Raw genomic sequence first — 25,481 nt, forward strand, 5'->3', positions numbered from 1 at the left:
AGTCATGCGCGCAGCCGTGAGAGCGAGCTGCCTTTTCTTTCAATTCTAAAGACAAAGGAATTGTCCGGTTGGAATATTATTGAATATTTATGATAAAAACATCCCAAAGATTGATTCTATACATCGTTTGACATGTTTCTACGAACTGTAATGTAACTATTTTGACTTTTCGTCTGGACTAAACTCGCATGCTTAGTGAATTTGGAATGCTGGACTAAACGCGTGAACATAATTGAGGTATTTGGACATAAAGATGAACTTTATCGAACAAAACAAACATTTATTGTGGAACTGGGATTCCTGGGAGTGCATTCCGATGAAGATCAAAGGTAAGTGAATATTTATAATGCTATTTCTGACTTTTGTTGACTCCACAACATGGCGGGTATCTGTATGGCTTGTTTTGGTGACTGAGCGCTGTACTCAGATTATTGCAAAGTGTGCTTTCGCCGTAAAGCTTTTTTGAAAATCTGACACAGCGGTTGCATTAAGGAGAAGTTTATCTATAATTCTGTGCATAACACTTGTATCTTTTACTAAAGTTTATGATGAGTATTTCTGTAAATTGATGTGCTCATTCACCGGCGGTTTTGGAGGCAAAACATTTCTCAACATTACACGCCAATGTAAAATGGGGTTTTTGGATATAAATATGAACTTTATCGAGCAAAACATACATGTATTGTGTAACATGAAGTCCTATGAGTGCCATCTGATGAAGATCATCAAAGGTTAGTGATTCATTTTAACTGTATTTCTGTTTTTTGTGATGCCTCTCCTTGCTTGGAAAATGGCTGTGTGGTTTTTCTTGTCTAGGTGCTGTCCTAACATAATCTAATGGTATGCTTTCGCCGTAAAGCCTTTTTGAAATCGGACACTGTGGTTGGATTAACGAGAAGTCTATCTTTAAAATGGTGTATAATACTTGTATGTGTGAGAAATTTGAATTATGAGATTTTTGTTGTTTTGAATTTGGCGCTCTGCTATTTCACTGGCTGTTGGCGGGGTGGGATGGTAATGTCCCACATTTCCCAGAGAGGTTAATGGAAGCCTCTCAAACATAATCCAGGTAGAATCAGGAGTTCCCCAGGGCAGCTGTCTAGGCCCCTTACTTTTTTCAATCTTTACCAATGAGATGCCACTGGCTTTGAGTAAAGCCAGAGTGTCTATGTATGCAGATGACTCAACACTATACATGTCAGTACTACAGCGACTGAAATGACTGCAACACTTAACAAAGAGTTGCAGTTAGTTTCAGAGTGGGTGGCAAGGAATAAGTTAGTCCTAAATATTTCTAAAACTAAAAGCATTGTATTTGGGACAAACCGTTCACTAAACCCTAAACCTCAACTAAATTGGAGGGATGAAAACTGGTGAAATATGCAAAGAAAATCCCTGCTTGGGGGAAATGCAGATGAACAGGGGCTAGGGGGCAGTATTTTCACAGCCGGATGAAAAACGTACCCAATTTAAACAGGTTACTACTCTGGCCCAGAAAATAGAATATGCATATTATTAGTAGATTTGGATAGAAAACACTCTGAAGTTTCTAAAACTGTTTGAATGGTGTCTGTGAGTATAACAGAACTCATATGGCAGGCAAAAAAAACGGAGAAAAATTGAATCAGGAAGTGGGAGAAATTAGAAATGTAGTTTTTCTTTTGAATCCCTTGAAAAACTACAGTGACATAGGATTTACGTTGCACCTCCTAACTCTTCCATTGGCTGTCAACAATCTTTAGGAACTGGTTTCAACCGTCACCTGTTACCGGGCAGAAAATTGTGGCTCAGTCAATCACTGGCCAGTCTGAGGACAGGTGTCTTATGACGCGCAAGCACATGACTTATTTTTCTTCTGGGATGAATACCTATTGCCCGGTTGTAAAATTATCGCAATTTTACATAAAAAAATACCCTAAAGGATTGATTGTAAACATCGTTTGACGTGTTTCTACAAACGGTAATGGAACTTTTGACCATTTCGTCTATGGATTTGCGTCCACGCCACATGGCATTGTAAAGTGTTCTGGATGGGTCAACAAAACGGACGTATTTGGACATAAATGATGGACTTTGCAGAACAAATGAACATTTCTTGTGGAAGTGGGTGCCCTTCCGAGTGCATTCCGCCGAAGATCAGCAAAGGTAAGAAAATATTTCGAACATATTTTTTTGAGATTTGTCGACGCCGTGGTTGTAGGCTAACTGTATAACTTAGCATTGAAGGCTAAGTTCTGTACTCAGAATATTGAACAATGTGCTTTTTCTGTAAAGTTATTTTGAAATCTGACAAAGTGGTTGCATAAAGGAGTAGATTATCGCTAATTCTTTAAATAATTGTTATAAATTTTGTCAACGTTTATGAGTTCTTCTGTAAATTAAATGTGCCTATTCACCGGGGTTATGGGGAGAAAACATTTTCTGAACGTCACGCGCCAATGTAGAAATGTTTGGATATAAATATGAACTTGATCGAACAAAAAATGCATGTATTGTCTAACATGATGTCCTAGGAGTGTCATCTGATGAAGATTGTCAAAGGTTAGTGCTTAATTTTAGCTGTATATCTGGTTTTGTGACGGCTATCCGTGCTTGGAAAATTGCTTTTTTTTTTTGCTAAGGTGCTATGCTAAAATAATCTAATGTTTTGCTTTCCCCGTAAAGCCTTTTTGAAATCGGACAATGTGATTGGATTAACGAATAGAGCATCTTTAAAATGCCGTATAATACTTGCATTTTAATTTTTAGCATTTATTTTATTTTTTTATTTTTTCTCACTGGTTGTTGTCCAACCAATCCCTTTAGCGGGATTGTATCTCGAAGGGGTCCTCAAGAGGTTTTAAACAAAAAGAAATATGATCTACATGATCAGAATCTCTGTGTAAAATAAAAAGTGGTTAATGTAAACCTAACTCACAGTTAAAAAATATAAAGAAAGCAATCCAATGTCATTTGTTGCCTAGACTTTACAAGTCTTGAGAAAAAACAATCCACTAAATATTGCAGGTATCCATGACATCCTTTATAATAGAATGCTTATGACCACACACACACATCTAAATATTGCACATCTTGAAGTAGAAATCGAATGAAACAAACATGCATTCTACAAATTATCTAATGATTGTCTCTTCGCAGCAAAATCTGCAGCGCTGGGAAGGTTGTATCACCCATATAAATAACATTCTATTGGTTGCAAGAATTTTGTATAATAATTTAAATAGAAAAATGATGTGTTTAGATTCCGACGTCGTTTTGCGTATCAGTTCATAAACCATGTGACATGGAATCGGTATGTCAAAAATGTCTTCCTAACTATTTTGCCATCTATATATACAGCTTTTTAATTCCTCACGACTTTCTTTAAGATATAGATGGGAGGTGTTGAATGGAGCTGAAAGTTGGGACTAATAACAACTAATAACAACGAGATAACTAATGTAAAACATACTGTGTCCATAAAACATTTATAGGTTAAGAACTTTTGTGAAAGAGCACAGTTTGAAAGATATGGCAAATAGAAATCAAACTGGATGGACATCAGAAATAGATGGGAGAAGTTGAGGGTAGAGGAAGGACAGGAGTAAAAACAAACAAAATAGAACTATTGTAAAATAGACTGTGTCCATAAAATGTATGTATAAGCTGGAAGTAGAGGCCTAAGCGGTGTTGTTCAATAGTTTACTCCAATTAGGGGAGGGGTGTTAGGGTTAGAAAGTAATGAAGGAAAATATATATTTGTTCAATAGTTTACTCCAATTAGGGGAGAGGTGGTAGGGTTAGAAAGTAATGAAGGAATATATATATATATATATATATATATATATATATATATATATATATATATATATATATATATAAAGTACTTATATGTATGTGTATATATATATACACTGCTCAAAAAAATAAAGGGAACACTTAAACAACACAATGTAACTCCAAGTCAATCACACTTCTGTGAAATCAAACTGTCCACTTAGGAAGCAACACTGATTGACAATACATTTCACATGCTGTTGTGCAAATGGAATAGACAACAGGTGGAAATTATAGGCAATTAGCAAGACACCCCCAATAAAGGAGTGGTTCTGCAGGTGGGGACCACAGACCACTTCTCAGTTCCTATGCTTCCTGGGTGATGTTTTGGTCACTTTTGAATGCTGGCGGTGCTTTCACTCTAGTGGTAGCATGAGACGGAGTCTACAACCCACACAAGTGGCTCAGGTAGTGCAGCTCATCCAGGATGGCACATCAATGCGAGCTGTGGCAAGAAGGTTTGCTGTGTCTGTCAGCATAGTGTCCAGAGCATGGAGGCGCTACCAGGAGACAGGCCAGTACGTCAGGAGACGTGGAGGAGGCCGTAGGAGGGCAACAACCCAGCAGCAGGACCGCTACCTCCGCCTTTGTGCAAGGAGGAGCAGGAGGAGCACTGCCAGAGCCCTGTAAAATGACCTCCAGCAGGCCACAAATGTGCATGTGTCTGCTCAAACTGTCAGAAACAGACTCCATGAGGGTGGTATGAGGGCCCGATGTCCACAGGTGGGGGTTGTGCTTACAGCCCAACACCGTGTAGGACGTTTGGGATTTGCCAGAGAACACCAACATTGGCAAATTCGCCACTGGCGCCCTGTGCTCGTCACAGATGAAAGCAGGTTCACACTGAGCACGTGACAGAGTCTGGAGACGCCGTGGAGAATGTTCTGCTGCCTGCAACATCCTCCAGCATGACCGGTTTGGCAGTGGGTCAGTCATGGTGTGGGGTGGCATTTCTTTGGGGGGCCGCACAGCCCTCCATGTGCTCGCCAGAGGTAGCCTGACTGCCATTAGGTACCGAGATGAGATCCTCAGACCCCTTGTGAGACCATATGCTGGTGCGGTTGGCCCTGGGTTCCTCCTAATGCAAGACAATGCTAGACCTCATGTGGCTGGAGTGTTTCAGCAGTTCCTGCAAGAGGAAGGCATTGATGCTATGGACTGGCCCACCCGTTCCCCAGACCTGAATCCAATTGAGCACATCTGGGACATCATGTCTCGCTCCATCCACCAACGCCACGTTGAACCACAGACTGTCCAGGAGTTGGCGGATGCTTTAGTCCAGGTCTGGGAGGAGATCCCTCAGGAGACCATCCGCCACCTCATCAGGAGCATGCCCATGCATTGTAGGGAGGTCATACAGGCACGTGGAGGCCACACACACACTACTGAGCCTCATTTTGACTTGTTTTAAGGACATTACATCAAAGTTGGATCAGCCTGTAGTGGTTTTCCACTTCAATTTTGAGTGCGACTCCAAATCCAGACCTCCATGGGTTGATAAATTGGATTTCCATTGATTATTTTTGTGTGATTTTGTTGTCAGCACATTCAACTATGCAAAGAAAAAAGTATTTAATAAGATTATTTCATTCATTCAGATCTAGGATGTGTTATTTTAGTGTTCCCTTTATTTTTTTGAGCAGTATATATATATATATATATATCAAAGCAAAGGGTGGCTACTTTGAAGAATCTCAAATATATATTTTGATTTGTTTAACACTTTTTTGGTTAATACATGATTCCATATAGGTAAGTTCATAGTTTTGATGTCTTCACTATTATTATACAATGTGGAAAATAGTACAAATAAAAACCCTGGAATGAGTAGGTGTGTCCAAACTTTTGACTAATACTGTATATATTGGAAGTGATGCAGACGATTACATTGATGAAAGCTACAATCTATCTGCAATATTAAAGCAATCAACCCCCCCCCCCCCCCCCCCCACAAAAAAATAAATAAAAATAAATAAAATACAGCACTTAGTTGACTGGCGCAGCTCTAGCATGGCAGAAATTTGACCAACTAACTTGTTGGAAAGGTGGCATCCTATGACGGTGCCACGTTGAAAGTCACTTTAGTATGGGCCTTTAGTATGGGCCTTTCTGTGTCAATGTGTGTCTATTGAGATTTCATGGCTGTGTGCCCAATTTTATACACCAGTCAGCAACGGGTGTGGCTGAAATAATAATCGAATACACTAATTTGAAGGCGTGTCCACATACCTTTGGCCATGTAGTGTACATTAGAATGAGCTACAGTATGTGAAGAATACAGTATATGGAAACAGTGTGTATACACAGAGTGACTGTCATTATCCAAGGAAAATATATCAAACATCAAATGATATCCGTTTTAATTATCACGAGCATGGATTTGTATTTATTTTGGATCCCCATTAGCTGCTGCCAAAGCAGAATTAAGGCAGTTTTATACACTTTTAAAAACTAATACTTTCATAAATTTCACAAAACACTGTGTGCCCTCAGGCCCCTACTCCACCACATATCTACAGTACAAAATCCATGTTTATGTGTGTGTGTGTATGCATGTGTCTGTGCCTATGTTTGTGTTGCTTCACAGTCCCCACTGTTCCATAAGGTGTATTTTTATATATATTTGTTTTATCTAATTTTACTGCTTGCATCAGTTACTTGATGTGAAATAGGGTTCCATGTAGTCATGGAGTGCTGTACGCCTCCCGTTGTCTGTTCTGGACTTGGTGACTGTGAAGAGACCTCTTGTGGCATGTCTTGTGGGGTATGCATGGGTGTCGGAGCTGTGCGCCAGTAGTTCAAACAGACAGCTTGGTGCATTCAACATGTCAATACTCCTCATAAATACAAGTAGTGATGAAGTCGATCTCTCCTCCACTTTGAGCCAGGAGAGATTGACATATTAATATCAGCTCTCTGTGTACATCCAAGGGCCAGCCGTGCTGCCCTGTTCTGAGCCAATTGCAAAAAAGTCATTTTTTTGTGGCACCTGACCACACGACTGAACAGTAGTCCAGGTGTGACAAAACTAGGGCCTGTAGGACCTGCCCTGTTGATAGTGCTGTTAAGAAGTTAGAGCAGTGCTTTATTATAGACATACTTGCTTTATTATGGACACACACCTCAATTTGCTCAAAGATTTACAGGGATGCAAACTAGTCACCTTTCGGAGAAAATCGCCATTTTGAATCCAAAATAGGTGACCTACGTGATTCATGTAGATCCGATAAGAAAAGTTTTTTTTTTTGGGGGGGGGGCTTTGGATACCTACTGGCTGTAAACGAACAAGTGATACACGTTTGGAGCAATACTGGCTGAATCCAAGGCTCAGCCAATCGTTCACATAACAACAGAATGCAGCGCAGCAAGCGACTGAAGAGAGAAGAGACAACCAACTTGCTAGTTACAGCATCAGCGCGTGCTCTGGGAAGACAGCGGGGAGTGGAAAGGCAGCTTGCCAGTTACAGCAGCGTGTCCAATGAACTATAACGAAGAGGTAACGTTAGGTGAGAAGCCTGACCACAGAGACCAGGATGAGAAGGTGATGAAGCGTACTTCATGAGCTATAACTGAAAAACAACTGGCATTTGGAAAGTTTGAGGTGAGGGAGAAAGTGTGGTGGAACAAGTATTGTTAGCATTGTTAAGTATCTTGCTAGCTGGATTGAACTCTCCATTAGCTAGCCAGAAAAATGTTGAGCAATATTAGCCAACTTATCTGATCAAATAATTGAGTTTATGGTGTGAAAATTAGATTGTTAACCAATTATGGTCTTTAATGTAGGGCTGACAGACAAGTTCCTTACTTTTTCCCCCTTCCACTTTCCTCTTCCATTTTTCTGGTAATGTGGCAATTATTTGGTTGTAATTCTGGGTAGAGCAGACATTTCGGTGTTCGCTTTAGCAATCTCACTAGTATAAAGACCTCCTCCATTCCTGCCATTATTGAAAGATTTTGTGATACCTCACATCTCAAAATTGGGTTACTTAATGTTAGATCCCTCACTTCCAAGGCAGTTATAGTCAATGAACTAATCACTGATAATAATCTTGATGTGATTGGCCTGACTGAAACATGGCTTAAGCCTGATGAATTTACTGTGTTAAATGAGGCCTCACCCCCTGGTTACACTAGTGACCATACCCCCCGTGCATCCGGCAAAGGCGGAGGTGTTGCTAACATTTACGATAGCAAATTTCAATTTACAAAAAAAAAAAACAATGACGTTTTCGTCTTTTGAGCTTCTAGTCATGAAATCTATGCAGCCTACTCACTCACTTTTTATAGCTACTGTTTACAGGCCTCCTGGGCCATATGCAGTGTTCCTCACTGAGTTCCCTGAATTCCTATCGGATCTTGTAGTCATAGCAGATAATATTCAATTTTTGGTGACTTTAACATTCACATGGAAAAGTCCACAGACCCACTCCAAAAGGCTTTCGGAGCCATCATCGACTCAGTGGGTTTTGTCCAACATGTCTCTGGACCTACTCACTGCCACAGTCATACTCTGGACCTAGTTTTGTCCCATGGAATAAATGTTGTGGATCTTAATGTTTTTCCTCATAATCCTGGACTATCGGACCACCATTTTATTACGTTTGCAATTGCAACAAATAATCTGCTCAGACCCCAACCAAGGAGCATTAAAAGTCGTGCTATAAATTCTCAGACAACCCAAAGATTCCTTGATGCCCTTCCAGACTGCCTCTGCCTACCCAAGGACGTCAGAGGACAAAAATCAGTTAACCACCTAACCGAGGAACTCAATTTAACCTTGCGCAATACCCTAGACGCAGTTGCACCCCTAAAAACTAAAAACATCTGTCATAAGAAACTAGCTCCCTGGTATACAGAAAATACACGAGCTCTGAAGCAAGCTTCCAGAAAATTGGAACGGAAATGGCGCCTCACCAAACTGGAAGTCTTCCGACTAGCTTGGAAAGACAGTACCGTGCAGTATCGAAAAGCCCTCACTGCTGCTCGATCATCCTATTTTTCCAACTTAATTGAGGAAAATAAGAACAATGCGAAATTTCTTTTTGATACTGTCGCAAAGCTAACTAAAAAGCAGCCTTCGCAAATGGAGGATGGCTTTCACTTCAGCAGTAATACATTTATGAACTTCTTTGAGGAAAAGATCATGATCATTAGAAAGCAAATTACAGACTCCTCTTTAAATCTGGGTATTCCTCCAAAGCTCCATTGTCCTGAGTCTACACAACTCTGCCAGGACCTAGGATCAAGGGAGATACTAAAGTGTTTTAGTACTATATCTCTTGACACAATGATGAAAATAATCATGGCCTCCAAACCCTCAAGCTGCATACTGGACCCTATTCCAACTAAACTACTGAAAGAGCTGCTTCCTGTGCTTGGCCCTCCTATGTTGAACATAATAAACGGCTCTCTATCCACCGGATGTGTACCAAGCTCACTAAAAGTGGCAGTAATAAAGCCTCTCTTGAAAAAGCCGAATCTTGATCCAGAAATTATAAAAAACTATCGGCCTATATCGAATCTTCCATTCCTCTCAAAAATGTTAGAAAAAGCTGTTGCACAGCAACTCACTGCCTTCCTGAAGACAAACAATGTATACGAAACGCTTCAGTCTGGTTTTAGACCCCATCACAGCACTGAGACTGCACTTGTGAAGGTGGTAAATGACCTTTTAATGACGTCAGACCGAGGCTCTGCATCTGTCCTCGTGCTCCTAGATCTTAGTGCCGCTTTTGATACCATCGATCACCACATTCTTTTGGAGAGATTGGAAACCCAAATTGGTCTACATGGACAAGTTCTGGCCTGGTTTAGATCTTATCTGTGGGAAAGATATCAGTTTGTCTCTGTGAATGGTTTGTCCTCTGACAAATCAATTGTAAATTTCGGTGTTCCTCAAGGTTCCATTTTAGGACCACTATTGTTTTCACTATATATTTTACCTCTTGGGGATGTCATTCGAAAACATAATGTTAAATTTCACTGCTATGCGGACGACACACAGCTGTACATTTCAGTGAAACATGGTGAAGCCCCAAAATTGCCCTCGCTAGAAGCCTGTGTTTCAGACATAAAGAAGTGGATGGCTGCAAACTTTCTACTTTTAAACTCGGACAAAACAGAGATGCTTGTTCTAGGTCCCAAGAAACAAAGAGATCTTCTGTTGAATCTGACAATTAATCTGGATGGTTGTACAGTCGTCTCAAATAAAACTGTGAAGGACCTCGGCGTTACTCTGGACCCTGATCTCTCTTTTGAAGAACATATCAAGACTGTTTCAAGGACAGCTTTTTTCCATCTACATAACATTGCAAAAATCAGAAACTTTCTGTCCAAAAATGACGCAGAAAAATTAATCCATGCTTTTGTTACTTCTAGGCTGGACTACTGCAATGCTCTACTTTCCGGCTACCCGGATAAAGCACTAAATAAACTTCAGTTAGTGCTAAATACGGCTGCTAGAATCCTGACTAGAACCCAAAAATTTGATCATATTACTCCAGTGCTAGCCTCCCTACACTGGCTTCCTGTTAAGGCAAGGGCTGATTTCAAGGTTTTACTGCTAACCTACAAAGCATTACATGGGCTTGCTCCTACCTATCTTTCCGATTTGGTCCTGCCGTACATACCTACACGTACGCTACGGTCACAAGACGCAGGCCTCCTAATTGTCCCTAGAATTTCTAAGCAAACGGCTGGAGGTAGGGCTTTCTCCTATAGAGCTCCATTTTTATGGAATGGTCTGCCTACCAATGTGAGAGACGCAGACTCAGTCTCAACCTTTAAGTCTTTACTGAAGACTTATCTCTTCAGTAGGTCCTATGATTAAGTATAGTCTGGCCCAGGAGTGTGAAGGTGAACGGAAAGGCTGGAGCAACGAACCGCCCTTGCTGTCTCTGCCTTGCCGGTTCCCCTCTTTCCACTGGGATTCTCTGCCTCTAACCCTTTTATAGGGGCTGAGTCACTGGCTTACTGGTGTTCTTCCATGCCGTCCATGGGAGGGGTGCGTCACTTGAGTGGGTTGAGTCACTGACGTGGTCTTCCTGTCTGGGTTGGCGCCCCCCCCTTAGGTTGTGCCATGGCGGAGATCGTTGTGGGCTATACTCGGCCTTGTCTTAGGACGGTAAGTTGGTGGTTGGAGACATCCCTCTAGTGGTGTGGCGGCTGTGCTTTGGCAAAGTGGGTGGGGTTATATCCTGCCTGTTTGGCCCTGTCCGGGGGTATCATCGGATGGGGCCACAGTGTCTTCTGATCCCTCCTGTCTCAGCCTCCAGTATTTATGCTGCAGTAGTTTATGTGTCGGGGGGCTAGGGTCAGTCTGTTACATCTGGAGTATTTCTCTTGTCTTATCCGGTGTCCTGTGTGAATTTAAATATGCTCTCTCTAATTCTCTCTTTCTGTCTTTCTCTCGGAGGACCTGAGCCCTAGGACCATGCCTCAGGACTACCTGGTATGATGACTCCTTGCTGTCCCCAGTCCACCTGGCCATGCTGCTGCTCCAGTTTCAACTGTTCTGCCTGCGGCTATGGAACCCGGCCTGTTCACCGGACGTGCTTGTTGCACCCTCGACAACTACTATGATTATTATTATTTGACCATGCTGGTCATTTATGAACATTTTAACATTTTAACATCTTGACCATGTTCTGTTATAATATCCACCCTGCACAGCCAGAAGAGGACTGGCCACCCCTCATAGCCTGGTTCCTCTCTAGGTTTCTTCCTAGGTTTTTGGCCTTTCTAGGGAGTTTTTCCTAGGGAGTTTTTCCTAGCCACCGTGCTTCTTTCACATGCTTTGCTTGCTGTTTGGGGTTTTAGGCTGGGTTTCTGTACAGCACTTTGAGATATCAGCTGATGTACGAAGGGCTATATAAAAATACATTTGATTTGATTTGATTTCCATGTGTTTTTGTTAGCTGCATGTGTGATTTTTATCAATTAGTATATTTGAGTTTAACCACAATATTTGTTGTATGATTTGTTCTGTTTTTTTCTAGTGGATTAAATTGAAATTGCAACCAACTTCCTATGGCTTGTTTTCAAAATAACGATATTTGGGAGATTTCCTTTTCAATCATTAGTAAGAATGTAATCTGAATAAAGGGGAAAAAAGACAGTTCTTGAACACTTTTACTAATTTGCTAGAGAACCAGTTCTGATTTAAGCATAACTTTTGTATGACTGAAGCCTTTAGTGATGTCTAATGTTTTAATATATAATCATTTCTGGCCTCCGAATTCATATTCATTATATAAACAGGACCATTTAATATTGTCTGGCTTGCCGTTCCAAATAAAATTGAATATTTTTTCCCTCATATAATTTTCTTTAACTGTTTGCTAGGTGTAGGCAAGACCATAATCAAATACGTAAACTGGGATATGACTAAAGAGTTAATCAGGGTGTTTCTACCACAAATAGACAGGTATTTAGCTTTCCATGGCAGCAAGATATCTACTTTTGCTAACTTTCTATAAAAATGTATCGGAGTGCGATCATATTTATTTTGGGATATGTATACCAAGTATATCCACATCACCATCAGACCATTTTATTGGTAAACTACACGGTAATGTAAAAGTTGTATTTTTTAGTGATCCAATACGTAATATAGTACATCATCATAATTTGGTTTTAATCCAGTGTCATGAAGTGCCCTGTATTAAACAATGAAACAATATTTCCACTTTTGAGAATGTGGGAATGGTCCTTGGACACTTATTAAGGGACAGTTATAACGAGTGTGTTTTATTTGGTGATCTCATGAATAACAGGAAACACACAACTGTATCTCTTAAAGTGTACATTTCCCAGCTGTCAGGTTCACATGTAAATATAGTGAAACATATGTGATTAAACATAAAACTATTTGTGAAAAGATGCCCTGAAGTGGTAGGCCACACAAGCTCACAGAACGGGACTGCTGAGTGATGAAGAACGTAGCGCATAAAAATCGTCTGTCCTCGGTTGCAACACTCACACTTTACCATCTGGCAGTCAGACAGACTAATCTAGGTTTGACGGATGCCAGGAGAACGCTACCTGCTCCAATGCATAGTGCCAACGGTAAAGTTTGGTGGAAGAGGAATAATAGTCTGGGGATGTTTTTCACGGTTCGGGCTAGGACCTTTAGTTTGAGTGAAGGGAAATATTAACGCTACAGCATACAATGACATTCTAGACGATTCTGTGTTTCCAACTTTGTGGCAACAGTTTGGGGAAGGCCCTTTCCTGTTTCAGGATGACAATGCCCCTGTGCACAAAGCAAGGTCCATACAGAAATAGTTTGTTGAGATTGGTGTTGAAGAACTTGGCTGACCTGCACAGAGTCTCACCTCAACCCCAACGAAGGCCTTTGGGATGAATTACAATGCCGACTGCGAGCCAGGCCTATTCACCCAACATCAGTGCCCGATGTCACTAATGCTCCTGTGGCTGAAAGGAAGCAAGTCCCCACAGCAATGTTCCAACATTTAGTGGAAAGCCTTCGCAGAAGAGTGGAGGCTGTTATAGCAGCAAAGGGGGGACCAACTCCATTTTAATGCCCATGTTTTTGGAATGAGATGTTCGACGAGCAGGTGGCCACATACTTTTGGCCATGTAGTGTATCTACTACTGTACATTGCATTTTGTTACAATGTTTATTTATACACTCGATTCTCAGAAAGTACTCCGACCCCTTGACTTTTTACACATTTTGTTACATTACAGCTTTGTTCTAAAATTGATTTAATTAATGTTTTTCCTCATCAATCTACACACAATACCCCATAATGACAAAGTGAAAAAAGTTTGTCAGTGGCAGGGACTGGGAGACTAGTCAGGATCGAGGGACAGATGAACGGAGCAAAGTACAGATAGATCCTTGATGAAAACCTGCTCCAGAGTGTTCCGGACCTCAGACTGGGGCGAAGGTTCACCTTCCAACAGGACAACGACCCTAAGCAGAGCTTGAGAGGATCTGCAGAGAAGAATGGGAGAAACTCCCCAAATATATGTGCGCCAAGCTTGTAGCGCCATTCCCAAGAAGACTCAAGGCTTTAATCGCTGCCAAATGTGCTGAGTACTGAGTAAAGGGTCTGAATACTTATGTAAATGTGATATGTGATATTTCAGTTTTTTATTTTAAGAATATTTATTTTTTAAATGTATAAAGACCTTTTGCTTTGTCATTATGGGGTTGTGTGTAGGTTGATGAGGGGAAAAAATGATTAAATACATTTTAGAATAATGCTGTAAAACAAGAAAATGTGGAAAAAGTCAAGGGGTTTAAATACTTTCCGAATGCACTTGGCTTGCGAAAGTATTCAGCCCCCTTGGCATTTTTCCTACTTTGTTGCCTTACAACCTGGAATTAAAATAGATTTTTTGGGGGGTTTGTATCATTTGATTTACACAACATGCCTACCACTTTGAAGATACAAAATATTTTTTCTTGTGAAACAAACAAGAAATAAGACAAAAAAAAAAAACTGAAAACTTGAGCGTGCATAACTATTCACCCCCCAAAGTCAATAATTTGTAGAGCAACCTTCAGCAGCAATTACAGCTGCATGTCTCTTGGGGTATGTCTCTATAAGCTTGGCACATCTAGCCACTGGGATTTTTGCCCATTCTTCAAGGCAAAACTGCTTCAGCTCAATCAAGTTGTATGGGTTCTGCTGGTGTACAGCAATCTTTACGTCATACCACATATTCTCTGGGCTTTGATGAGGCCATTCCATGACATTTAAATGTTTCCCCTTAAACCAGTTGGCTCAGTTGGTAGAGCATGGTGTTTGCAACGCCAGCATGGTGTGTGCAACGCCAGGATTGTGGGTTCGATTCCCATGGGGGGCCAGTACAACAAAAAAAATGCATGAAATGAAATGTATGCATTCACTACTGTAAGTCGCTCTGGATAAGAGCGTCTGCTAAATTACTAAAATGTAAAAAAAAAATGTAAAAAATGTGTTGCTTTAGCAGTATGCTTAGGGTCATGTCCTGCTGGAAGGTGTACCTCTGTCCCAGTCTCAAATCTCTGGAAGACTGAAACAGGTTTCCCTCAAGAATTTCCCTGTATGTAGCGCCATCCGTTATTCCATAAATTCTGACCAGTTTCCCAGTCCCTGCCGATGGAAAAACATCCCCCCAGCATGATGCTGCCACCACCATGCTTCACTGTGGAGATTGTGTTCTTGGGATGATGAGAGGTGTTGCGTTTGCGCCAGACATAGTGTTTTCCTTGATGGCCAAAAAGCTCAATTTTAGTCTCATCTGACCAGAGTACCTTCTTCCATATGTTTGGGGAGTCTCCCACATGCCTTTTGGCGAACACCAACAATGTTTGCTTACTTTTTCCTTTTAGACATGGCTTTTTTCTGGCCACTCTTCCGTAAAGCCCAGCTCTGTGGAGTGTACGGCTTAAAGTGGTCCAATGGACAGATACTCCAATCTCCGCTGTGGAGCTTTGCAGCTCCTTCAGGTTTGTCTTTGGTCTGTTTGTTGCCTCTCTGATTAATGTCTGTGGGTTTTGGTTTGCAGCCCTCTCTTGGCAGGTTTGTTGTGGTGCCATATTTTGTAATTTTTTTTAACAATAGATTTAATGGTGCTCCGTGGGATGTTCAAAGTTTAGGATATTTTTAGAACCCCACCCTGATCTGTACTTCTCCACAACTTCGTCCCTGACCCGTTTGGAGAGCTCCTTGGTCTTCACGGTGCCGCTTGCTTGGTGGTGCCCCTTGCTTAGTGGTGTTGCAGACTCTGGGGCCTTTCAGAACAGGTGTATATATACTGAGATCATGTGACAGATCATGTGAAACTTAAATAAAGTCCACCTGTGTGATAACTAACTAATTATGTGACTTCTGAAGGCAATTGGTTGCACCAGATCTTATTTAGGGGCTTCATAGCAAAGGGGGTGAATACATATGCACGCACCACTTTTCCGTTTTTTTTTTTTTTATAATTTTTTTCATTTCACCAATTTGGACTATTTTGTGTACGTCCATTACATGAAATCCAAATAAAGATCAATTTAAATTACAGGTTGTAATGCAACAAAATAGGAAAACGCCAAGGGGGATGAATACTTTTGCAAGGCACTGTGTATCTATCGCTATAACACCTGCTCAACTGTGTACGTAACAAATAAACTTTGATTAGACTTTGTTCCCAATAAAGGCTAATTCTTATGAATTCCAAGCAGGCTGTAGGAAAGACATGATTAATTGCGAGCATGAACAAAAGTCATAAAATTAGAACAGCGAGACGGCCACTTAACTAACCACTGTCTTTCAGAAACATACAGTAATGTAGATATTTTCATTAACCAAAATACAGATGATACACGCATATAAGATAGCATGGGAGCCAGGCTGTTTCTGCTCTCTAGCCAAATCCTTATGGAATTGTCATGCCATGTTTGGTTTGACAATGACAGCAATGGAGTTAACAATAGCTAACATATCTGTGACCAGGCTACATACAACACAGGTACCACCAGCCATCATATGATGTAACAGTACAGCTACTGAAAACAAATCACCAACAAAACAACCAAGACTTTAAAACCCTAAAGCACAGCCAGCCATAACTAGTTCAAACACTCCCCCCTATTTTCTCTTGACTTGTCTTCTCTCGCCACCTCCTTGATCTCGCTCCGTCTCGCTCTTTCCTTCTCTCTCTTTCCCTCACTCTTGCTTCCACTCAGAGAATCCCCCCCATTGTTGTTGGGGTACTGTGCCGAGAGATAGGGGCCCTGGTGAGCTTCACTAACAGAACATAATCTCTCCACCACCTCCATCTGTCTTGGCAGTAGGTAAATTCCAGCTCTCCCTCAAACACGCTAATGACCATCTCTCACAGAGGAACAAATAAGATGAGAGATTCATTAAGGCTTGATGAGAGCCAACAGAAGAGGGGGGGAGGAGAGAGAATTACAGTTAGAAAGAGAGATGGAGTGAGCTAGAGAGTGGTGGAAGCAAGCAAGAGAGAGTGAGTAAGGTAGGTATGGAGTGAAATAGAGCTAGAGAGAGAGAGAGCTTCAGAGACAGGGATAGAGGAAGAGAAAGAGATAGAGGTAGCTAAAGAGAGCACTAGAAAGAGAGAGCGCTACAGAGAGAGAGATGGAGGTGCTCGGTGTGCACAGGGCTGATTCATGGGCATCCTCGTCTGTTAATTGATTCCAACTGTCGGCTGCTGGGAGACAGAGCCAGCCTGATGGATATCTAAGTCTTGATTGGAAATTACATGCCAGACGTTTCCAATTTCTCACCGCGCTCTTACCCTGCTTTAGGAGATAAGCAGGGAGGAAGCGAGTCGTATTAGAACCACAATTACTCTGTCGGAAAATTGGGCTTTTCGAGGCCCGACGGTGATATGTACTGTTTATGAGTGGGTATTATTTATTCCGACAACAAACGGCGAAACTGTCGACAGCTGCCGTGACACTGTGGGGCTAAAACACTTCAATTGGATAACTGCTTGAAAAGCGGGCGTCGTGTCCCGAAAGTCCAGCACATAGATTACAACCCAATGTCACCCAAGCACACAGTGTAACATATGTGAAATACAATCAAGCCTTACTACTGTGTGCTCCCATCCAAGTCTGTAGTTCGTTACAGTATGTATGTGTGCTCTCCAGACTCCTTATCCCTTTCCATATTGTCCTGGTAGACAGTATGAGTGTGCTCTTCCTAAAACTCAGCCAACCATCTATTGAAGGTAAATAGAGTAGGTGTACTTTTCTTAATACTTACTTCCTTCCTTAGGCTACTTCACTTCTACCTTCATTCTTTGTGGAGCTCAATGCCTCACTAACCGTACCATTTCACTGTTCCAGTTTAAGTTTCCTGTTATTGATACCCGGTTACAATTGTAACCCAATTAAATCGGCATTGATAGTAAAAAGGTGAGACAAGAGTGATGGATGGATGGATAGAGGGGGTAGATTAATATACTTCAGTAATAAATGCAGTGCTCTCGTCCTTACCCACGTTGCCCAGGCGCAGATGGAGCCGACCTTTGATGGTGGTGAAGACACTGATCGGGTTGGAGGCCCGGTGCAGGCTCACTGGCACGCCTTCACCCATGTACTCTGTGGTGATGACCTCCAGCTCATGAGTGGCCTGTACAGCTGGACGGCCCTGCCGCAACATATGCTGAATGAAGAGACAGAGGTGCAGGGGTGCGTTAAGAGACAACAAGATAGGGGCGTGTTTAGAGACACAACACAAACAAACAAACAAACAAACAAGCAAGCAGGAGGGCCCTGACACAACATATGCTGTGCAGAGACACAGATCAGCGTTCGGAGACACGACAAGATAGGGGAGCGTTCAGAGATCAGGGGCAGAGATTGGGGCGCGTTCAGATCCAAATAAACAAACAGCCAGGACGGCCCTGACAACATATGCTGCCCGGAGACACCACACCAGACAAAAACTACTGACGCAACATATGCTGCACAGAGACAGGAGAGGCAGATCAAGATAACCAGATGAAAAAAAAAAACTTAACCTGACCATCCGTCTTCTGCTCCTACTGGCTTTTGCAGGTTCTGCCATTACTCTCCTGAAGTTGCCGGTAATAGGCTACATGAGGAGTCAGCGGCAGAGCTAGAGCGGTGTTTGTCAGACCACTGCTCTAGTTCTCACAAAAACCTCTGTAGCGTCCGAACAGTTTGACCTAGAAACCATTATGAACCCTCTATGGAAAGGGGAGACTCTCACGAACACGATGGCACTCTCCGTGTCAGGAGACTTGTCTGAAGTCGGTACCGTCGATGTGCCAACTTCTATTTGGTAGCGTCCGAACCGATTGGCCTACAAACTAATGGGACCCCACTGTGGATAGGGGAGAATCTCACAGACACGATGGTGTTCTCTGTTTTGTCATGGGACTCGTCAAAGTAGCCGGTACCAGATTTAAAAAACGAACAGAGTATGAAGGTAGTTTTGTGCCTACCCCAAAAAAGGGGTTATATATATATATATATTATATATATATATATATATATATAGTGGCGTACAGCAGGTCAGCCACCAAGGGGAGACTCGTCGAGGCCTGGTGACAGACGGAGTATACATCGCGAGCCGATGGCTCCATCTGCTGGACGTGCCAGGTCTCAACGGGCTCTCCATCCAGGACTAATTGGGGCTGATTGGGGAGTTGGTGAGTAATAAAGGGCTGATTGCTCACCAGCTGTACAAGCCCCATAAAGCTGCCAGAAGGGCAGCACACAGGAGAGGACTGGGGGAAGTGAGGTGACTTCCATGTAGTTGGAGACGGTTACCCAAGCTACGACGAGTGAGTTGAGTGTGTGCCCGACAGGATCCAGCAAGACCCGGAGCCCAGAAGACGGTATCCTGGAGAGGGTCTCATGGGGGAGACCTATCCTTTTCTTTTTGATTTATTATTTAATAAACACCCTTGAAACCGAGCTAATCATACTCTGTCCGTGTCTGATCTGTGTAAACGTCTTGACCAAACCCCCTGGTCTGTCACAAGTGGTGGAGAATGCGGGCAATCTGATAACGTGGTCAGATCAGGGTTGACGTTTACACAGCATCAGCATGGACGAGTTGATAGCTCAGTTCGTCCGGGCCCAACAAGCACAACAGGCGGTTCAGGAACAAACGCTGGACGAACAGCGATTACAAAACAGCCGCCTCGTTGAGGAAATCAGGAAGCTGCAAGGCGGAGCGTCTCTTGAATCACATCCCAACCAGTTTTTACTCAAACTAACGGAAGACGATGACGTCGAAACATACCTCTGTACGTTTGAATGGACAGCTCTACCGGAAGGATGGCCAAGGCCGAAGTTGGCCAGTCTGTTGGCCCCGTTCCTCTCGGGGAATGCCCAAAAGGCGTATTGGGACCTGAACGATGAACAGGCGGCTAATTACGACAGACTCAAACGGGAGATACTCAGCCGTAACGGGTACAGCCTGGCCCATCAGGCTCAACAGTTCCACGACTGGAGGTTCGTAGCAGACGCATCCCCCCGAGCACAGATGAACGACCTACTGCGCGTCACCAGGGCATGGCTCCTAACCGACGTATCCACCCTCTCCATCCTCGAAACAAAGTGGTCCTGGATCGCTTCTTACGGGCGCTACCCTATGACATGAAGAGGGCAGCGAGTCTATGCGCACCCCAGACCTTGGAGGGCCTCCTGGAAGCAGTGGAGATGCATCATAACACGCAGGCCCTGCTGAGTGGGAGCCGGGACGAATCGGTGACCCGTCCGAGGGGACGGAAAGACAGCCCCACCGTGGTGTACCCCGAACCGACAGTCGGCAGGGCCAAAGGACCGCAAACCCGTGGAGAAACAGCTAGGGTAGGGCCGACCCGTCCCCATCGACCCCAGGTAGATGGAGACCAAAGGTGTTTTCATTGTGGCGCCCGGGGGCACATTGCCTGGAATTGCCTGGCTCGAAAGGAGTCGATGCCATCAGCTAGCCACGGCGGCGAGGTGGGTCACGCCGTGAACTATGTCAACTCCTGTTGGGCGCACCCCGGATCAACTGCACCCATGGTCCCAGTGAAGGTTGACGGACACGACACGGAAGCGCTATTGGACTCCGGAAGTGTGGTTACGCTCGTAAATACGAGCCTGCTGAACCAGGAGACCGAAAGGGTTAGGGAGATGTCCATTTCCTGTGTTCACGGTGACACAAAGCGGTATCCCACCGTGTGGACCACCATCGTGACACCACAAGGGAGCTGCCAGATGACGAGCTCATCGACCGATTGGGAAAGGCCCGGTACATCAGCACCCTTGACCTGACCAAAGGTTATTGGCAGGTACCGTTGGCAGCCTCCTCCCGGGAGAAGATGGCGTTTGACACCAGATGGGTTGTATCAGTACCGGGTGCTTCCGTTTGGTCTCCACGGAGCCCCGCCCACATTCCAACGGCTGATGAACAAAGTACTTCGACCCCACCAGCAGTATGCAGCGGCCTATTTGGATGACATCATCCACAGCCAAGGTTGGGAAGAGCACTTGATGCGCCTCCAGGCGGTGCTGGACGCGCTCAGACAAGCCAGGTTGACCGCAAACCCTAAGAAGTGTAAACTAGGTTTCGAGGAGGTGGAGTACCTGGGGTATGTCAAGCCCCAAAAGAGGTAGGTTCACGCGGTGCGTGACTGGCCCGTTCCACGCACCAAGACACAGGTCAAGTCCTTCCTGGGACTGGCAGGATACTATAGCCGATTTATCCCCAACTTGCGGCTATAGCTTCCCCCCCTCACCGATCTAACCAGGGCCTGCCTCCCAAAAACAGTGAAATGGACCAACGAGACAGAAGCGGCGGTCAGCCGTCTGAAGGAAGCGCTGTGCTCCCATCCGATCCTCGTAACGCCCGATTTCCAGGTGCCAATGGTGGTCCAGACGGATGCGTGTGATACGGGACTAGGCGCCGTTCTGTCCCAGATACACGATGGGGAGGAGCACCCCATCATGTACATCAGCAGAAAGCTGGTTCCTAGAGAGAAAAAGTACTCCATTGTGGAGAAAGAGTGTCTAGCGGTGAAGTGGGCGCTAAACACTCGAGTATTACCTGTTGGGTACCCACTTCACCCTGGTCACGGACCATGCTCCCCTGGTCTGGATGGCCAGGGGTAAGGACACAAACGATCGGGTTACCAAGTGGTTCTTGTCCCTTCAACGCTTCTCTTTTTCTGTTGTGCACAGGTCAGGGGTGAAGCATGGAAACACGGATGCCCTATCGAGAAGGGAGCCGTACGTCGCACTGACGACAGTCCCATCCCCGACAGAGCTAAAGGGTGTGTGTGTGTGGCGTACAGCAGGTCAGCCACCAGGGGGAGACTTGTCGAGGCCTGGTGACAGACGGAGTATACGTCGCGAGCCGATGGCTCCATCTGCTGGACGTGCCAGGTCTCGACGGGCTCTCCACCCAGGACTAATTGGGGAGTTGGTGAGTAATCAAGGGCTGATTGCTCACCAGCTGTACAAGCCCCATAAAGCTGCCAGAAGGGCAGCACACAGGAGAGGACTCGGGGAAATGAGGTGACTTCCATGTAGTTGGAGACGGTTACCCGAGCTACGGCGAGTGAGTTTAGTTTGTGTGCCCGACAGCAAGACCCGTAGCCCAGAAGACGTTATCCCGGAGAGGGTCTCATGGGGGAGACCTATCCTATCCTTTTCTTTTTGATTTATTATTTAATAAAACACCCTTGAAACTGAGCTAATCATACTCTGTCCGTGTCTGATCTGTGTAAACGTCTTGACCAAACCCCCTGGTCTGCCACAATATATATATATATGGTTGAAGTCGGAAGTTTACATACACTTAGGCGAGTCATTAAAACTCGTTTTTCAACCACTCCACAAATGTCTTGTTAACAAACTATAGTTTTGGCAAGTCGATTAGGGCATCTACTTCGTGCATGACACTAGTAATTTTTCCAACAATTGTTTACAGACATTACTTCACGTATTATTCACTGTATCACAATTCAAGTGGGTCAGAAGTTTACATACACTAAGTTGACTGACTTTAAACAGCTTAGAACATTCCAGAAAATGATGGCATGGCTTTAGAAGCTTGTGATAGGCTAATTGACATCATTTGAGTCAACTGGAGGTGTACCTTTGGAAGTATTTCAAGGCCTACCTTAAAACTTAGTGCCTCTTTGCTTGACATCATGGGAAAATCAAAAGAAATCAGCCAAGACCTCAGAAAAACAATTGTAGACCTCCACATGTCTGGTTCATCTTTGGGAGCAATTTCCAAATGCCTGAAGGTACCACGTTCATCTGTACAAACAATAGTACTGTCGTGTCTTTGGCTACGCTGGATTAAGTGATATGACAAGTTATTCTATAAAATCACTTCTCTGTAATTCATATTACTGATTAAGCTAATCAGGTGAATGAAATTAACTAGAAAGTCGGGGCACCACGAAAGAATGTTTATAGAGCTGTTATCTTCTGAATAAACTCTTAAAGACCTAGTAATCTTTTACATCAATCGCAGTCAATATTTAATCGTCACCTTGTTTAGTCTCATCTGAAAGTTGTAAATTCTTGGTTATAGTCAACAAGTTGAATCAGCAACACAAAATTTGGTTTAATTATTTATTTACAAAATTCCTAAATAAATCACGCATAATTACATACAGTCGTGGCCAAAAGTTGAGAATGACACAAATATTAATTTTCACCAAGTCTGCTGCCTCAGTTTGTATGATGGCAATTTGCATATACTCCGGAATGTTATGAAGAGTGATCAGATGAATTGCAATTAATTGCAAAGTCCCTCTTTGCCATGCAAATGAACTGAATCCCCCGCCCCCAAAACATTTCCACTGAATTTCAGCCCTGCCACAAAAGGACCAGCTGAGATCATTTCAGTGATTCTCTCGTTAACACAAGTGTGAGTGTTGACGAGGACACGGCTGGAGATCACTCTGTCATGCTGATTGACTTCGAATAACAGACTGGAAGCTTCAAAAGGAGGGTGCTGCTTGGAATCATTGTTCTTCCTCTGTCAGCCATGGTTACCTGCAAGGAAACACGTGCCGTCGTCATTGCTTTGCACAAAAAGGGCTTCACAGGCAATGATATTGCTGCCAGTAAGATTGCACCTAAAGCAACCATTTATCGGATCATCAAGAACTTCAAGGAGAGTGATTCAATTGTTGTGAAGGCGGCTTCAAGGCACCCAAGAAAGTCCAGCAAGCGCCAGGACCATCTCCTAAAGTTGATTCAGCTGCGGGATCGGAGCACCACCAGTACAGAGCTTGCTCAGGAATGGCAGCAGGCAGGTGTGAATGCATCTGCACACACAGTGAGGCAAAGACTCGAGGATGGCCTGGTGTCAGGAAGGGCAGCAAAGAAGCCACTTCTCTCCAGGAAAAACATCAGGGACAGACTAATATTCTGCAAAAGGTACAGGGATTGGACTGCTGAGGACTGGGGTAAAGTAATTTTCTCTGATGAATCCCCTTTCTGATTGTTTGGGGCATCCGGAGAAAAGCTTGTCCGGAAAAGACAAGGTGAGTGCTATCATCAGTCCTGTGTCATGCCAACAGTAAAGCATCCTGAGACCATTCATGTGTGGGGTTGCTTCTGAGCCAAGGGAGTGGGCTCACTCACAATATTGCCTAAGAACACAGCCATGAATAAAGAATGGTACCAACACATCCTCCGAGAGCAACTTCTCCCAACCATCCAGGAACAGTTTGGTGACAAACAATGCCTTTTCCAGCATAATGGAGCACCTTGCCATAAGGCAAAAGTGATACCTAAGTGGCTCGGGGAACAAAACATTGATATTTTGGGTCCATAGCCAGGAAACTTCCCAGACCTTAATCCCATTGAGAACTTGTGGTCAATCCTCAGGAGGCGGGTGGACAAACAAAAACCCACAAATTCTGACGAACTCCAAGCATTGTGTCACGAACCGGCTCAACGATCTTAACAAAAGGCAGACAACGTGGAGACAAGGAATAACAAAATATATATTTATTAACTAAGGTAACCTATATAAAAATAAACAGTGTGTCTACATGGAGTCTCTCCAATGAATGTGGAAGAGGTGCCTTTATCCTGGGACACACCCGGGCCCAGGTGTTTCCCATGTAGCTGACGACCCTCCCAACTCCACCCACCAGCATCCTAATAAGGAAACAAAAGCCTCTGCGTCCCAAATTGACGAGGGGTTACAGGTTCACCTTCCACTTGCCCCAGCCAACCTCCTCCTCAGACCTCAGCAACCTTTGCGCACAGGAAGCAATGTTTAAGAGGAAAGAAGAAAACGAGACAAGGAGGGAAAAAACAGGAGCGATAGAACCTGACACTACCAAACAATGGTCAGTCACGTAAACATTCAGGAACAGGGCACAAGAGTGTCAACTACAAGCTCCAACGAAAAGAACATCTCAGGGTCCTTCCTAATTTTTACAACACCTCTCAACGGTTCATAGTCACCTCTCAACGGTTCATAGTCACTAGTAAATACTAAAAAAAAATCTCGCTCAACCCCTCTGCTGAGCACACCAGACCACAACAAGAGAAATGACAATCACACTGGGCACCACAGAAAAGAGATATGGAGCTTCCCCAAAACCTACAATAGCTCAACCCTAGTCTTCGTGTGGATTCGTGGTGGGTAATTATGCACTGTAGCCCACTGGCAAGGAAGTAAACCCCCCAGCACGCTGGCAGATTCCACCAAGCCACGGATGTGCCCCCGAGACAACTGCTCAGTCCACAGACACCACACAAAAATGTCAAACATTAACCATGCCCAACGTATTCCAAAATGAAACACATCGCTAAGCCTATCAGGGGAAAAAGAAAGGCTATAGCTCCGAGTAGTAAGTTTCACTACCCTACCCAAATCTCCCACCGAGGTACACAGCTGATTGTACTCACCTCCTCAGACTGATGTCCCAACAGCGAGTAGAACAAGAGTTTCCAGGCTGTGCAGGGGTCTGGAAACTAACCAATGTACTCTCTCCAACGCAGTACACAAACCAAACAAAGGCAACCAATACTGGGCCTATCAAACTCAAACAAACTAACAAAATATGCAAACAGAGCACCTACAGAATTTAACAACTCCACGTTCTCTCCCAACACCATACGTTCAAATATCCCAGATGAGCTCCCACTTGTCACAAAAGGGAGACAATGTGGAGACAAGGAATAACAA

At 43.7% G+C, this 25,481-nt stretch overlaps 1 protein-coding gene across 2 annotated transcripts in view; it reads right to left on the bottom strand.

Moving 5' to 3' along the window:
* nphp4 (nephronophthisis 4) overlaps nucleotides 1-25,481 on the bottom strand; it is a 209,845-nt gene that overhangs the window by 47,297 nt on the left and 137,067 nt on the right. For both annotated transcript variants that reach the window (XM_082959999.1, XM_014135427.3), the window contains exon 18: nucleotides 17,789-17,957. In XM_082959999.1, coding sequence (XP_082816125.1) covers nucleotides 17,789-17,957 — 169 coding nt within the window. The remainder of the gene's footprint in view (nucleotides 1-17,788; nucleotides 17,958-25,481) is intronic.

The sequence above is a fragment of the Salmo salar genome, chromosome 13 (genome assembly GCF_965601325.2).
Source record: "Salmo salar chromosome 13, fSalSal1, whole genome shotgun sequence".
Taxonomy (NCBI): domain Eukaryota; kingdom Metazoa; phylum Chordata; class Actinopteri; order Salmoniformes; family Salmonidae; genus Salmo; species Salmo salar.